Source organism: Nilaparvata lugens, chromosome 10 (assembly GCF_014356525.2).
Source record: "Nilaparvata lugens isolate BPH chromosome 10, ASM1435652v1, whole genome shotgun sequence".
NCBI classification, from domain to species: Eukaryota; Metazoa; Arthropoda; class Insecta; order Hemiptera; family Delphacidae; genus Nilaparvata; species Nilaparvata lugens.
In genome coordinates, this window is record NC_052513.1 from 8,859,402 (window position 1) to 8,875,913 (window position 16,512).

A 16,512-nucleotide genomic window follows, 5' to 3' on the forward strand; every position below is an offset into this window, starting at 1 on the left:
ACTTTGCGCACGTATTTCACATTAAGTTTTTCCTAGTTACCATTGAATATGAAAAGTGGGTAATTATGGGTAAAATTGCCTGAAATGCATCAAATGTTTTTCTGTGTAATTTTATTATTGATAAAAACCTTAATCCTAAAATCCTAAAGTCCTCGTTGTCCTTGGTTATAATATATAATGAATAATAATTAGCGCGTTGTGCTTGGTTGCACCTCTGCTCACTATAGCAGCCACAGCAGTCACTGTTACCAACTTCATTTTCATTTTGCTGCACTGTTGCTCCATATAACCTACTAAGTATTTTGCGTTGCCATGTTGCAAATCTGGAGTGCAGAAAAATTTTTCCCGCACTAGAGCGGAAAAGTGATTCTTTGCGTTCTGTAATCAGTGCAGCAATGGCCACTTTTCAACGTAACTGTAGGAAAAAAAATATTAGTTTCTCTATCTTAGGAGAATTAATACTGTACAGGTCGTCACTGAAATACTATATATTGTTATGTATACATTCGTACGTTAGGCTAATGAGAGGGATAGCATAAGGAATGTAATAAAATATTTGGAACAAAATTAAATGAATTTGTTTTTTATTATGCTTACAATTTACATCTAAAATAACTGAGACCTGGTCTTTCCTTTTCTCATACATGTACCGTACCAACAATAAACATTTGGAAACAGCTTTTTAGAAGACTAATCCTGAACAGTTACTGTACTGCAACTTACACACTTGTATTGATATTGAAAAGAATAGTATTTTACAATGAATCTATCCTGAATTACAAACAATAATATTATTGGTATTTGAACTGGAGAGAAGTGCTACTCTGGACTCTTTCTGAAATGATCTGTTCATTTTGAAATTGCCATCAATCCGATTACCCTGTATTAAATCTGCTGAAAATTGATGGTAGTATACATGTATAAGAATCCAATAATGAAGCTGTACAATATATCTTTCATAGTTTTATTTATATACAAGTTACATTCTTCTTTCGATAATATTGAATAGAAGAATGTGTAGCTTTTATCTAAACAAATTCATAATTCGAAAATAATTTGTAGGATACTACAAAGGAAATAATCGGAACAAAAATGTAAATATTGCAACTAACATGATAATGATGCTAAGTTGATACGTTTCTGACTATATAGGAGAAACATTCCAATATCAGATCATTTTCACGCACGCGTTTTTTATGCGTTTCCAAGTCAAAAAGACAATTAAGATGTAGATGATAAATGAGACGCGAATCTTCTTTCGCGCGGTGACGCGTTCATAAAAGAGATCTTACTTTCAGAGATAAAATAGCTTATCAGAAAAAAGGTAACAAAATAAAATGGTGAAATTTACTAAAAATCAACAAGAGCATTATTTGTACCATAAATTCTGAAAGTATCACTCTGTGTGGTGGTAAGAAGAGGCGAGGGAAGTCGACTGATGGGTGTCACACAAACAGCTCGTATAGCCATAACCAAGTAATTTACATTGTTCTTATCTGCTTCTTATTGCCTACACCTACTAATATTTGTATACAGGGTCGTTACTGAATGCAACATGCCAATCACATAAAAATTTCACAAGTCAATACATATCAAGAACGTACAAACAACTAAAACAATTTATAAAATAATGTAACAAATTAACAACTACTTATCACCTAATTTATTTTACAATGAGAAGAAATGAGTCATTTTATTATTGCTACATTATTTAATACTGTATGTATTCCATAGTATTAAACAAATAATATGTCAATAATAATAGTAGGCAGTTTGCAGTCAGCAACGATACATATTAACCAGAATATTCTCTTTTTATCATTACTATGTAACCGTTAAATACCTCGATATTTCTTCTCTAATATTATTAAAAAAGGTTTCTTTTCATTATAATAGTTTTCATATAATATTCATATAGTATGTATAATAATTTACATCAACTTGAAATTAAATTAACAACAATCATGAGCGTGTAATAGCCAGCTAGCTATCTTCACTAGCATACACTTCTTAACCTTTTTATCGATCTAAAATTTACACTCAGAAATCTCCCAAATCATAATAGTTTATCTCTGATAGGAGAATACAATACTACCTACAAATTGCTACCAATAGAGTATGTAGTAGCCTTTATAAATATATAATATTGTACGTAAATGTTCATATATATATATCAATTAACAAAAAACGGAAAGGATATACATGCAACGATGGGCATTTTATTAAATGGTTTTCTTATTAAATATACAATAATTTATAATCTCAGACCCGAAATTTTAACTTGTTTTTAAAAATGTTGGAAACTATTATATATCTATATAATATCTTACAATCAACAGTATCATTCATCGCTAAAGACGGTTCAGTGTTCTTAAAGCATACATTTTATAAATAGTTGAAGTTCACTTGTCTTAAAAGAACAGTAGTAGAACGAGTGTGTGTCGCTAACATATTTATGATAATAATATGCGAGGGAGTGATTGATGATTGTACGATTATTATTTAGAGGAAAGTCCAGATTGGCGCCAGCAGCAGAGACGAGTAATCTCCCACCTCACCACTCTCCATTAGCTTGGGGCCACCGCCGCCACCGCCCCCGCCCCCGCTCCCGCACTTTGATTCGATGCCACCCATGATGTGAACACGTCTCTGCCAACAAACAAACAATAAATATTAATATCAAAAAGAACTTTATTTCGAGATGAAAAGTTTAAATTTGAAGTATTGTGCTCACTATAACCCTAGTGTCCGGTTTACCAATGTTTCCCATTAGGGAACTTTGGACTATACAGGGTGTTTCAGAAGTACTGTTGAACATTTTAGGGTATTGTTCTTGGATGATAGTAGACTACAAATTAATGTCGTATTTGAAGTGTCCAAAACTCAGCGGTTATACTTATAGCTGCCATTTTGTTTTTCACTTAGGAATTTTCATCTCAAGAACGAAATGTTGCATTTATCTGAGATTTGGCCTGAATATTTATGATATGAAGACTCAACTTTAACTCAACGTACTGCATGCACGAAAAGATTAAGTTCTGTATTATTCTTCGACCATCTTAATAAATAAGGTATACTTGAAATTTTTATAAAATTTGCTAACTTTCTTGTCTCCAGTAAATTTTTTGTAAAGTGAACGGATTTCGTGAAATTTGCAATCAAAAATTTAAAATGACCGCCATTTTGAAAATTTACATCTAATTTTTTTTATTTTATTATTCAAAGTTGAGTCTTCATAGCATAAATATTCATGCCAAATCTCAGATTAATGCAACATTTCGTTCTTGAGATGAAAAATCCTAAGTGAAAAAAACAAAATGGCAGCTATAAGGATAACCGCTGAATTTTGGACACTTCAAATACGACATTTGTAGTCTACTATCATCCAGGAACAATACCACAGAATACATACAGAATGGAAAGTCGGACAGAATACATACAGAATGGAAAGTCGGACAGAATACATACAGAATGGAAAGTCAGCTAGTATCCTGACGCCAAAATCCGCCTTCTTGAAAGAAAGTCTAGCATTGCAATAGTAGCAGTAATATCAATTTCTAACAAGATGGCGCAGTCACGTGACGTGTTCTGGGTGCATACTCAAGTCTTGGTGTCATGTAAAATGCATTGGTTGGATTGATACTTTCCATTCTGTATGTATTCTGTGGCCGTACGTCCTCTTTACTATAGTCCGAGAGATATTACTTTTAACATGAAGAGGGGAAACTGATTTCTCCTTGCACAGTTTGTAGCATGGACAGAGTAGTGGGGAGGAGTAAGCATGCTGCGCACAATTGGATGCTGACACAGAAGTAGGGAGAATGCTGTTAGGGAGTGGGAGTGATCAGTGAAGAAGAGCATCGAGCCTCTCTGTCTTTGAGTAAGAGCTGTGTAGCAAGTAATATCTCTCGGACTATAGCAGTACTTTTTCTCGTGACTGAACCATTGTTACCTTGAGGATGATATTAATAGTAAAGTCGGTACACTATAGAGGAAGGGTTATAATTGTATACGAATGTGACTATTTGTATGATTTAGAAAGTATGACCCGACAAAAAATGTATGTGCATACATATCCTCATAAGTCAATTAATAAATAGAGTATTTATTCTTCTGGTTCGGGATGCTGGCCACCAAGCATGCGATTTAACTTGCTGTCAAATTAAAGACAGCTCATGAAAGTTTTACGTTGATAAGTATGAACGTTCTCATATACATTTTTTATACGCTGTAATCTATGATTTACATTATTGACCATATTAAATATATACACATACATGTTTTGTTATACTTGCTTCTTGCACACAAATCCATCATACTTTTATTAGTCTGAGGATGTAGTAGCCTATCCTTTACAATCCTTTTACAATAATTTGATGCTCATAGCATATGACACCATATCAGTTGAAAAAACCTTTGTGTTTTTATTCCATTATGGAACCGATCTAAAACATCTATATAAACATTTTCAACAAAATTCACTTGCAGTGTATCTCGATAGGCGCAGATTTAGGGCCAAGCCACATGAAGCGTTTTTCAGGTGTTTTCAGATGAGCCGGCATGGCAGGAAGCTCTCCAATTGGCTGATTCCAGAATGTCAAACCAATTAGCTGATGAACACCCAATCGGAGAGCTTCCTACCCTGCCGCTCGTCTGAAAAAGCCTGAATAAATGCTTCATGTGGCGTGGTCCTTAGTAAAATGAGTCTGTCTGAATAGCATGTCAAACTCCTCAAATGCGATTCGATTCTAATGTAACTCCACTAACCATAGATGACTTTTGCACAACTTACTCAAGTAGTAAAGTTTAATCATAAATTAATAGATAGACAATAACATTTCAAAACTACAAAAAAATGGAATGCTAAAAACCAAGTTGAAGTAAGTACACAGTCGGAAAGTATTTGATCTAGTCAAACACAGCAAATAAAGAATAGAGAAAGCAGTGAAAAGCATGAGATGAAGTTGAAACAACACTAAATGAGACCATTGAAAACTTGAACATTTCAACAACGTATGAATGAATACAAAAGACGGCACACAACAAACACGAGCATTAATCCTACAAGGAGAAAAATTGGAACTGGACAAAGAGAAATTTAAGATACTTTCATCATTAGGTAAGGAAAATCTGAAGATTTTTATTCTTTAAGCGGAATTTCTATCTTAAACTAATTAATTTGAATCTATTTCATTTAAAATTGAATAGATGAGACATCATCCTATGCTAATGGTTCAAAACTAGTATTGGTTCATATCGTAACGCATAAGCCTACACGTATTTGGAAAGAAAGTGGGAGATTTTTTAGTGTGTGGGATCTTTATATAATATTTAGATGGATGCGTTCTATTATTTGTTTTTATGGCAGTAAAGCCCAAAAATCTCATAATACATACCATATCTCACCATAAATTAAATATCGTTATATAGGGGAATTTTTATCAACAGTGTTACTCTAAGAAGATTGAGTTAAAGGTACTTGAAATGAATACTTGAAACAATGAATTCGTTTTATGGAAGTTCTATTATAATATGTTTTATAGAAAGTAGGCACGTGACATATTGAAAAATCCAACCAAACAAGAAGAAAAAAGAATAAGAGGGCTTACTCTAGACTACTGTTTATTAATCACTATTATTGTCATGTATTTGTATCTTCATTTTAATTTGTAATGTTATAGTACCTGAGACAACTAGGTAACTCGATATTGATTTATTCAGATGATGAAATTTCAATTTGACAGCTTACTGTACCAAGTTTCTAGTGTATTTTATTATTTCTTTCAAGTTCTATTATATCTTTCATAGGAAAGAGGGAGGATATGATTTACGGGGTTTTACTGTATTTTTAAATTTGTTTATCGTTCTATTGTATTTTTTATAGAAAGGGTTTAAATGGAGTATTCTAATTCAACCAAACGACATACAACACATGGAGACAGAAACGAAACAAACAAAGTAACACTGATAAAAAGAAATGAAGAATTACCTGCAATGGCTTACAACACATTCATTACTGCAGTACTCGTCTTCCCACTCGGGGTTGGCGATTGCCGGATTGGTACAGCCTTTCCGTAAGCATTTAATGGGTGGAGTCGCGGAGGTGGGGTCTGGAGGGGGGTGGGGGCTCATTGGTTGGTGGGGCCCCCCACTCGGCTGTAACACCACGACCACTAACCAGATCAATTATTGGTACCATCGAGGCACTAATACATCCAATTTGTCAACTCCTGATTATCATAACGGCCACAAAAAGGCGGTGGGGACGAAACCATCTAAATACGTCTCAAATGGAATGGGCAATAATCATCTCACATATTATTCTCAATCACCCACCTCCAGTATGGGAATTCAAACCTACAACAAATCTACTACTTTCAAAAATATGTATTATATTGATGTTGGCTTTCATGGAGGACGTACTTTTTTAATGTATTCATTCAAAGACTAATTAATATTTATAATAATGGATTTATTACTTATGAATCTTTCAATAGTGTCTGTTCTATAGCGTTCAATTTGTAGCCTATTAGGCTACTGAAATTCCTTTGATTCAGACAAAAACTGAGTAGCGGATTTCTAATTGACTTCAAGTTACATGGTTCGTAATAATTAAAGCTTGATGAAGTTATAAGACTTGAGACTGGAAAAGATGGTTTTTGTATGATGAATATTAATTCAGTCCAGCATAATTTACATAATGAATCCCCACTCCACACCATAAACTATTCTTGTCATCTTATAAGTGCTTAGGACTTTGAAAACGAAGTTGATTCATGGAGAAAGATATCGCCTTATTTTGTTCAAAATAACCGAACATAACTGTAATATTCTTCATATTCTGGGACAGATTTTAATGCTCTTGAATTATGAAATCTTGTAAACCCTTGATGAAGCTTCACCTTTCACAAACCCTAGAATATAGTGTAAGTTACCTAAGTTCAGCGTATCTCTACAAAAAATAAATAATAAAAATAACAGGTTAATTTCACAAGGTCTAATCGTGGGGAGAATTATATGGTTTGAAATGCGGGGTAGCGTTAAAATGAGAATATCCTCCAACGCAGTAATCATTTCTAGTGCAGGATTAGATTGCAGCTATAGGGAGCGATTTCAAAAACCTTTTGATAAATCTATTATCCAACAAAAACCTTATTGAATCAGGAAATCTAGAAAATATGAGCTCTCAATGTCGGATAATCACAATATTAGGACGTTGGAATATAGTTTTCAATGGTTTCACTAGGATGATAATATATTTACAAACATAAGTTATTTTTCTCAAAAAATGGATGGATGATCGAATCCTATATTTTTGCAAAATCAATTTATATATTGAAGCGAATCCGGGGTTTGATCACATCCAATGATTGATTAAATTGTTAGTTGAATTATGTGAGAAGCAAATCAACTACTAACAACCAGGGTTATGAATTGAATTAATAAATTCGTGGAAAATAATTTAAAAGAAAATTATCAGGTCAACTAAACATTATATTGAAGAATAAAAATAATGCAATGCCACCGAAATGCTGACATTCTTCATAATTACTTGTCTAGAAGAAATTATGTGTGAAATTTATCATAAACTTACTAGAAGCATTTTCAAGATGCGATTGAGTTGCCAGAGAGAAAGGGAATAGCATGAGCTACAGTAAATTATTCAATAATCGCAATTTCAATAAAGTAATAGTAAAACCCTGGATAATCGGAAGTTGACTAGAATTGAATGTTGCATTAAAACTAAGCACTAAAAAACAATCAACAGAGAAATCAAGTGAAAACTATAATTATAAACTAACAACAAACATTATGAATGATAAAGTTATTAAATGAATCTACGTATGTTGCAATGAATAAAGAAAATAAGCAGATGAATGACAGTGAGCAGAGATGAATCAAGATAGTAATCATCAGTTCATAATGGTTCTACATGAAAGGTTAAATGAAAATGTATTCAATGAAATGAATTACATGTCTAATGACATAGCCAGATCTAGTTGAATGTCCATTCCAACGACCTGATCACTCTTTCAGTTGTCAGCTGGCTGGATTGTATTGCTTGAACCGTAAATCTCAATGCACTTTAAATCAACTCCTACTTTCCACTGCTTATAACAAAGAGCTGAACATGGTTGGGCAATGCTGCTATTCTCTTCAAGCATCCAACTAGAGATGGCTATGCTAATTATCTAAGAATTTAAAATAATATCAGAGACTTGGGAACAGATAATGATGTTATCTCAAGTAATGAAAAATATCTTTAAAAATGAATCAAGTAGCAAACAATGACGTCTGCCAACACTAATATTCAAATTCTTTTGACTCACGTTGACAATGTCATTGAATATCACGTCTAATCTATAATATGGGATAGCCTACATACCAACTAACAATTGAAATGGTAGATCACAATATTGAGCTTAATACTACTCTCATAAAATATATCATCTATATTGAATTTGAATCAACTGATTATAATATTCTCAGATATAAACTGAAAAATATTACTTCTTTCATAGACAGTTTTGAAACTCCAACAGAGCCTGAGTATGAACGAACATTATATTGGAGATGTAATATTTGAGTTAGCCAATACCTAGCCTATATTCTCCAATAAGTAATATGTGGGTGAATATAAAAATCTACATTCTCTTCAATCCTATATTACCATCAATAACTTTGTATCCAGTGAGAATTGAACAATATTTTTACAAGATCCTAATCATGGTTTAGTATCATTTTAGTATGAAATTGGAGGTAATAAACTGCAGTGTTAAAAGTGAATGAACTTCAAAGTGATGCAAACTAGCCTAGTTATCGCAATAGTTCGATAGGTACCTGTTGTTGCTGCTGTTGCATGTAGGGGCCGCTCGGGTTGCCCTGGGGGGACTGGGGGGGAACTTGAGTCTGCTGCATCTGCTGCTGCTGTTGTTGATGCTGCTGTTGCTGCTGATTCGCCATCATGCCAGCCATCATACTCTGCAAACAAATTTTTATTAAAATAAATATCAAAGAAATTGATAGGTTATTCATTCAAGAGATCATGGAAGTATGTCATCTTCTTATTGATCCTTGAATAAATAATAATAATAATAAATTGGCCTTTATTCAATTTCACAATAATTACATTACAAAATAAATCAGTTATAACATTTTATTGTAGGCATTTTTTCTCCATGGCAAAGTGCCGTCTGGAGGAGAATAATATAAAAAGAATGTTTTTGATAGCAACTAAGTTAGGCCATCGAATAATACAATCATACAAGTTTTCTCTAGTTAGGCATAAAGTCAAATCTACCTATTTCAAGATTAAATTCTTTTGTTGACAGTTTCAAGAAATTTAACTAAAGTCCAAATTTGTGCATTCTGCCATCGTTTATGAACAAATGTTTTAAAGAAATAATTAGACTTGACTCAGACTTCAGATCATAAATAATTGATTAATATAGACTGAGTTAATGAGTGCAATTTAAATTAACTTGCACGGTCTAAGAAGTTGTATACCTCACAGCTTTTTGTATAGGCTAATAATAATTCAATCAATGAATTCGATGCAAACATATAAAAATTGTTTCCAATTTTTTTTTGCAAAATTGCATTGATTAATGAGAAACAATCTCCAAGTAGACAAGCTACCGTTGTTCCTTTTCAGTTTGCATTTGCACACAGCCATTTTGAGTGCGAGCTACATTTCCGTATTCTAGATTTAGCAAACAAATTGAAATTTGCTAAGCAAAGAAAGATTTATTACCATGAAATTAGAATCAATTTTTCAAAACATTCAAAGCACATAGCAATTTTAAGGTTATGATGCTCGGATAACTCATTACTTTCCTTCTATTATAATTTAAAAAACACAAAGAAGTTAATCAAGAGCAGAAATAAAATGTTTAATAAAGAGTGAAGATAATATGAACGAGAATTAAAATTATTAATTCATATTATTATTAAAGATAGACAGTATAAAATAATTTATGAGAAACAATCTCCAAGTAGACAAGTTACCGTTGTTTCTTTTCAGTTTGCATTTGCACACAGCCATTTTGAGTGCGAGCTACATTTCCGTATTATAGATTTAGCAGATAAATTAAAATTTGCTAAGCAAAGGAAGATTTATTACCAAGAAATTAGAATCAATTTTACAAAACATTCAAAGCATAATATGCTTTTATGCTTATATGCTTTATAGCAATTTTAAGATTATGATGCTCGGATAACTCATTACTTTCCTTCTATTATAATTTTAAGAACACAAAGAAGTTAATCAGAAGCAGAATTAAACTTTTTAATAAAGAGTGAAGATAATATAAACCAGAATTAAAATTATTACTTCATATTATTATTAAAGATAGACAGTATAAAATAATAAATAATAAACTGGCATAACGATACTTACGAACCTCATCACTTTTATGATTCATTTTGAATTAGTCCTACTCCTAAGTGGATATGAAATAATATGAACTATTACTAATGCTTTACGATTAACACAAAATGATGAATAATGTTTAAGCTATCGTTGAAAAAGTTTTAATTCAAACGAACAAGACAAACAAAAACAGTATTACTTCTCCAAACATCAGAAAATAGAGAGGTTATTGGCTTTTGGCTTCGGCTTCGCTTGTTCGCTTGGCCTTGTGGGATATAAAATGGCGGCTGACTGAACCGTAACGATGAGAAAGGAATTTAGAGGAGGGGAGTAAATCTGAGAACGCTATCTCTTTCTGAGTTGCTGCATCAAGACCTCGTCAAAGTAGGACGTTCGCAAACTGCACTTACAACAAACCTGGCCCACTTTAAAATGATATAGTGAGGTCCACGTTGTAATGGCAGTAGATAAAGATAGGAGAATAGCGATGCCAATTCTCTGCATTAATTAATTATATTTCTACACTTTCAAAAACATAATTGGCATCGTAGTGGACCAAGAAAACGATAGTACCACCAGCTTTGTCGAATGATAGAAAAGGAAAGCAAAACCAAAGTTGATCAAATACTGTCATTATAACGTGGACTTCACTATAATGAGATCTTCATTCAATTATTAATTAGAATTGGATAGGACTGAAGAAAACTATATAGGAATTATTATTTGAATAATTTTATTGCTGCGAGTAATGAGATGCTCACAATATTATAAACTTTCGGCTTATACATAGCTGATTGGAAGGATAGACTAATGATAATGATCATAGATGAGTGGAACAAAAACTTTTTACTGTGACTCGCATTTCTAAAGCAGTCCTTCACTGGAATGTATTACAATGCAGCAGTATAAAAATGAACTTACAGGAATAGGTAGCTTGTCTATCAGGTTTGTCTATCGATTTATCTCAATTAAGGTAGTTTATTTATTAATTTGCGATTTAAGGTGAATGAGTAATACACACTCAAAGAATATACCACTGGATAAATTAAAATTATGCCATTTTCAACGTGCAGAAAATCTATTTGGAACCTGCAGAGTATTTATAGAAAAACTGTAGGATGAATACCCAATACTAGCCTATTTAGTTGTTAATTCAAGGCCATTCAGAAGTCGTTTCCAGCTTGGAATGTTCTCAGTTCTCTTACAGTGCTAAATTTTCTCACTGTTTTTGCCTTGGCACTTTTTATAGACTATTATTATACAACATCAATGAAGTGACCTCAAGAAGGGTCCCATTTATAAAAGTTTTTGATCATGTTTATATAATTTTGGTATGTTCATAACCAAGCACGCTTTGGTTTTCCAGTAACCATCAAGTAACAGGGACTAATCAAAACTATCCATTTTATTGCAAAATTATTTATAATATATTTTTTGATAAATTTGATTGTTAACAACTTTAAGTTTTTTATTCGATACTTGGATAGTTTTGATTGAATAAAATACTTGAAGCTGTTAAGAATCAAATTTATTAAATATGAAGAAAATAAAAATCTCAGTAGGTACCCTTTTTTTAAAACATTTAAAAATATATAGTGATAAAATATTTTAAAAAAAGGGTACTGAGATTTTTATTTTCTTCATATTTATATTACAAGTAGCCCTTTACAGGAAAGAGATAAATCAAATATATTATAAATCATTTTGCAATAGCAAATGGCTTTAAGACAAATATGATTGATAGAATGATAAGGAAACTACTTGAGATGAAACGAAATGCAAATCAACAAGTGATGGGAGAAATAAAATAATAAGTATCAGTTCTGATTGCTACACCATTGTCAGTCTCTGGTTGCTAAGGAACAACACTACTTGCTTGGATAAGAACTTCTTGAGAATAGTTTACAAAAATACAGTAATAACCCCTTGGTGATTGCTCATTCCATTTAATTACTGATAAATTATGTGTTTGTCATTTTCTTGATTTCAAAATGATTTTGAACGTGCAAATAGGTAGGGTATCACATGCAAATAGGAAATTAAGAGTTACTAATTGAGGCATCGAGGTATGTGACTTTTTCTCACTTTTGAGGAAATTAAGGTCAAAGTTCACAGAATCCTCCAAATGTAAAGTTTTGTTCAGTAGTGATTTTCCCCTCTTCTTAGGGCTTTTATTAACTTTAAATTGTAGTTTCAAGCAATGATATTGTTGAAATTATCCTATATTTGAATTTGTTACATTTTTAGGCACCACTATCTCCCTTGGCCTCCACAGTAAATTACTTACTCTCTTGGACTCCAAAAAAGGTGAATTGAAATGAGAACATAGCTGTTTTTTGAAAATTTAAAAAAGAATGTCCACTCTACTAGTAGTTCTATGAATACCTCACGCAGTATTCTCATCCACAAGTACCTGATGTCACTTGTTTTAAATGATAACAAACTCAGTTCACGTTTGAATTTGTATTCCATATTATATAATTCATCCAGTTCCGTGATAATCTTTCTATCTGATGAAAATTAATTTTTTACAATAAAAAAAATTATTATTTCTTCAGCATTATTTAGCTCATTTGTTTATTCTTAATCACCTATTGAATTAGTTTTTTCGAATGTGAGAATATTGGAACTAATAGGCACGCATAGTAATACCATGACTGCAAAACAGAATATTGGAGCCAAAGACCTTAAAGCTGCGATTGGATCAAAGTTATTGAAAAAATTTTGAAAACTCAATCCTTATAGATTTTATATTAGATTGAACATAACTTATCATACACATGATGAAGATGTGTGTTTGTCAACTTCCGTTCAATCTAATTGAATCTATAAGGATTAAGTTATTTACATTTTGTTAATAACTTTGGTGTAAACCCAGCTCAAGATGCATACCTCTTTAAGGTCTATGATTGAAACTATAGACCTTATACAAATACAGTAATAGACAGGCTTCTCCACACATCCGTGTAATCACATGTCAGCTGATTTATGATGAATAATTCTGTAGTCTGATTTTCACTCTAATATTGGCGTATGAAGGAGGCTCCTTTTTCGTTTTATATTATCCTTGAGATGCAAAATTTCCATCGTCGACGCGCAATTTATTAAGGAACACACCTGTCAAATTTCATGAAAATCTATTACCGCGTTTCGCCGTAAATGCACAACATATAAACATTTAAACATTAAGAGAAATGCCAAACCGTCGACTTGAATCTTAGACCTCACTAAGCTCGGTCAATTATTGTACTTAGTGCATACTAGTAGTTCTGTGAACAGTAGACCTCACGCAGTATTCTCATCCACAAGTACCTCATTGAAACTATAGACCTTATGGAATTACAGCAATAGACTGGCTTCTCCACAACTCTGTGTAATCACTTGTCAGCTGATTTATGCGATGAATAATAATTCTATAGTCTGATCTTACTTTCCTTGCCCTATTACCATAGGTAAGGAAAGTATTGCTTTCCGAAAAAAATTAAGGTACCCCAATTTCTAAATTTCTAAACGTTTCAAGTCCCCTGAGTCCGGGAAAGTGGTTTTTGGGTATTGGGGTCTGTATGTGTGTGTGTGTGTGTGTGTGGTGTGTGTGTGTGGTGTGTGTGTGTGTTGTGTGTGTGTGTTGTGTGTGTGTGTGGTGTGTGTGTGTGGTGTGTGTGTGTGTGTGTGTGGTGTGTGTGTGTGTGTGTGTGTGTGTGGTTGTGTGTGTGTGTGTGTGTGTGTGTGTGTGTGTGGTGTGTGTGTGTGTGTGTGTTGTGTGTGTGTGTGTGTGTGTTGTGTGTGTTGTGTGTGTGTGTGGTGTGTGTGTGTGTGGTGTGTGTGTGTGTGTGTGTGTGTGTGTGTGTGGTGTGTGTGTGTGTGTGTGTGTGTGTTGTGTGTGTGTGTGTGTGTGTGTGTGTGTGTGGTGTGTGTGTTGTGTGTGTGTGGTGTGTGTGGTGTGTGTGTGTGGTGTGGTGTGTGTGTGTGTGTGTGTGTGTGTGTGGTGTGTGTGTGTGTGTGTGTGTGTATGAGTGTATGTGCGTTTGTGTACATGATATCTCGTCTCCCAATCAACGGAATAACTTGAAATTTGGAACTCAAGGTCCTTACACTATAAGTATTCGACACGAACAATTTCAATCAAATGCAATTCAAGATGGCGGCTAAAATGAAGAAAATGTTGTCAAAAACAGGGTTTTACCGAAACGCGGTAATAGATTTTCATGAAAATTGACCGGTATGTTCCTTTTTAAATTGCGCGTCGACGTATATACAAGGTTTTTGGAAATTTTGCATTTCAAGGATAATATAAAAGGAAAAAGGAGCCTCCTTCATACGCCAATATTAGAGTAAAAATCCGACTATAGAATTATTCATCATAAATCAGCTGACAAGTGATTACACAGATGTGTGGAGAAGCCAGTCTATTACTGTATTTGTATAAGGTCTATAGTTTCAATCAAATACATTAAAGAGGTATGCATCTTTAAGCTGGGTTAACACCAAAGTTATTAACAAAATGGTTATAACTTAATCCTTATAGATTCTATTAGATTGAACGGAAGTTGACAAACACATATGTTCATCATGTGTATGATAGGTTATGTTCAATCTAATAATTATAATCTAAAAGGATTGAGTTATTAACATTTTTTTAATGAATTTGTTCTAATCGCAGCTTTAAGGTCTTTGGTTTCAATATTTTGTTCTGCAGTCATGGTATTATTATGCGTGCCCATCAGTGTCAATATTCTCACATTCGAAAAAACTAATTTAATAGGTGAATGAAAACAAATGAACTAAATAATGCTGGAGAAATTATAATATTTTTGATTCTAAAAAAATAATTTTCATCAGATAGAAAGATCATCACGGAACTGGATTAATTATATCATAAGAAATACAAATTCAAACGTGAACTGAGTTTGTTAACATTTAAAACAGTTGACATCTGGTATACTGCGTGAGGTCTACTGTTCACAGAACTACTAGTAGCGTATGAAGGAGGCTTCTTTTTCCTTTTATATTATCCTTGAAATGCAAAATTTCCAAAAACCTTGTATATACGTCGACGCGCAATTAAAAAGGGAACATACCTGTCAAATTTCATGAAAATCTATTACCGCGTTTCGCCGTACATGCACAACATATAAACATTTAAACATTCAAACATTTAAACATCAAGAGAAATGCCAAACCGTCGACTTGAATCTTAGACCTCACTTCGCTCGGTCAATCAAGTGATTACTTGATCTTTGATTACTTATACTAGTAGTTCTGTGAACAGTAGACCTCACGCAGTATTCTCATCCACAAGTACCTGATTGAAACTATAGAAATACAGCAATACCTTATGGAAATACAGCAATAGACTGGCTTCTCCATACATCTGTGTAATCACTTGTCAGCTGATTTATGATGAATAATTCTGTAGTCGGATTTTTACTCTAATATTGGCGTATGAAGGAGGCTCCTTTTTCCTTTTATATTATCCTTGAAATGCAAAATTTCCAAAAACCTTGTATATACGTCGACGCGCAATTTAAAAAGGAACATACCGGTCAAATTTCATGAAAATCTATTACCGCGTTTCGCCGTAAATGCGCAACATATAAACATATAAACATTTAAACATTCATACATTCAAACATTTAAACATTAAGAGAAATTGCCAAACCGTCGACTTGAATCTTAGACCTCACTTCGCTCGGTCAATAAAGTGGACATTCTTTTTTAAATTTTCAAAAAACAGCTCTGTTTTCATTTCAATTCACCTTTTTTTGGAGTCCAAGACAGGTAAGGGAGATATGTGGTGCCTAAAAATGTATCAAATTTAAAAATAGGATAATTTTAACAATATCATTGCTTAAAATTACAGCTTAAAGTTAATAAAAGCCCCAAGAAGAGGGGAAAAACACTACTGAACAAAACTTTACATTTGGAGGATTCTGTGAACTTTGAACTTTGACCTTACTTTTCTCAAAAGTAAGAAAAAGTCACATACCTCCAGTGGCTTCTCGATGCCTCTCATTATGTTCTGCCGGAGCCAACAGAGTTGCATGCGCATATAACTCCATTGCCCACCAAAACATCTCTCCTGAGTTATTATTTCTCCTGGCCTCCAAGAGAAATGGTGAATTCGCTTAGAAGCCAATAAT

General features: G+C 33.1%; 1 protein-coding gene across 7 annotated transcripts in view; it reads right to left on the bottom strand.

Moving 5' to 3' along the window:
• Nucleotides 1-567: 567 nt before the first annotated feature.
• Nucleotides 568-16,512, bottom strand: part of LOC111045952 (thymocyte selection-associated high mobility group box protein TOX) — a 285,369-nt gene continuing 269,424 nt past the window's right edge. For 3 of the 7 annotated variants that reach the window (XM_039436227.1, XM_039436228.1, XM_039436229.1), the window contains 3 exons: nt 8,842-8,982; nt 5,990-6,156; nt 951-2,649 (listed from right to left, as the gene is read on the bottom strand). In XM_039436227.1, the coding sequence (XP_039292161.1) occupies nt 2,568-2,649; nt 5,990-6,156; nt 8,842-8,982 (390 nt within the window). In that variant the 3' untranslated portion in view covers nt 951-2,567. Of the gene's footprint in view, nt 2,650-5,989; nt 6,174-8,841; nt 8,983-16,512 lie in introns of all 7 variants that reach the window. The other 4 variants (XR_005572250.1, XR_005572251.1, XM_039436230.1 and 1 more) reach the window with 2 other exon arrangements.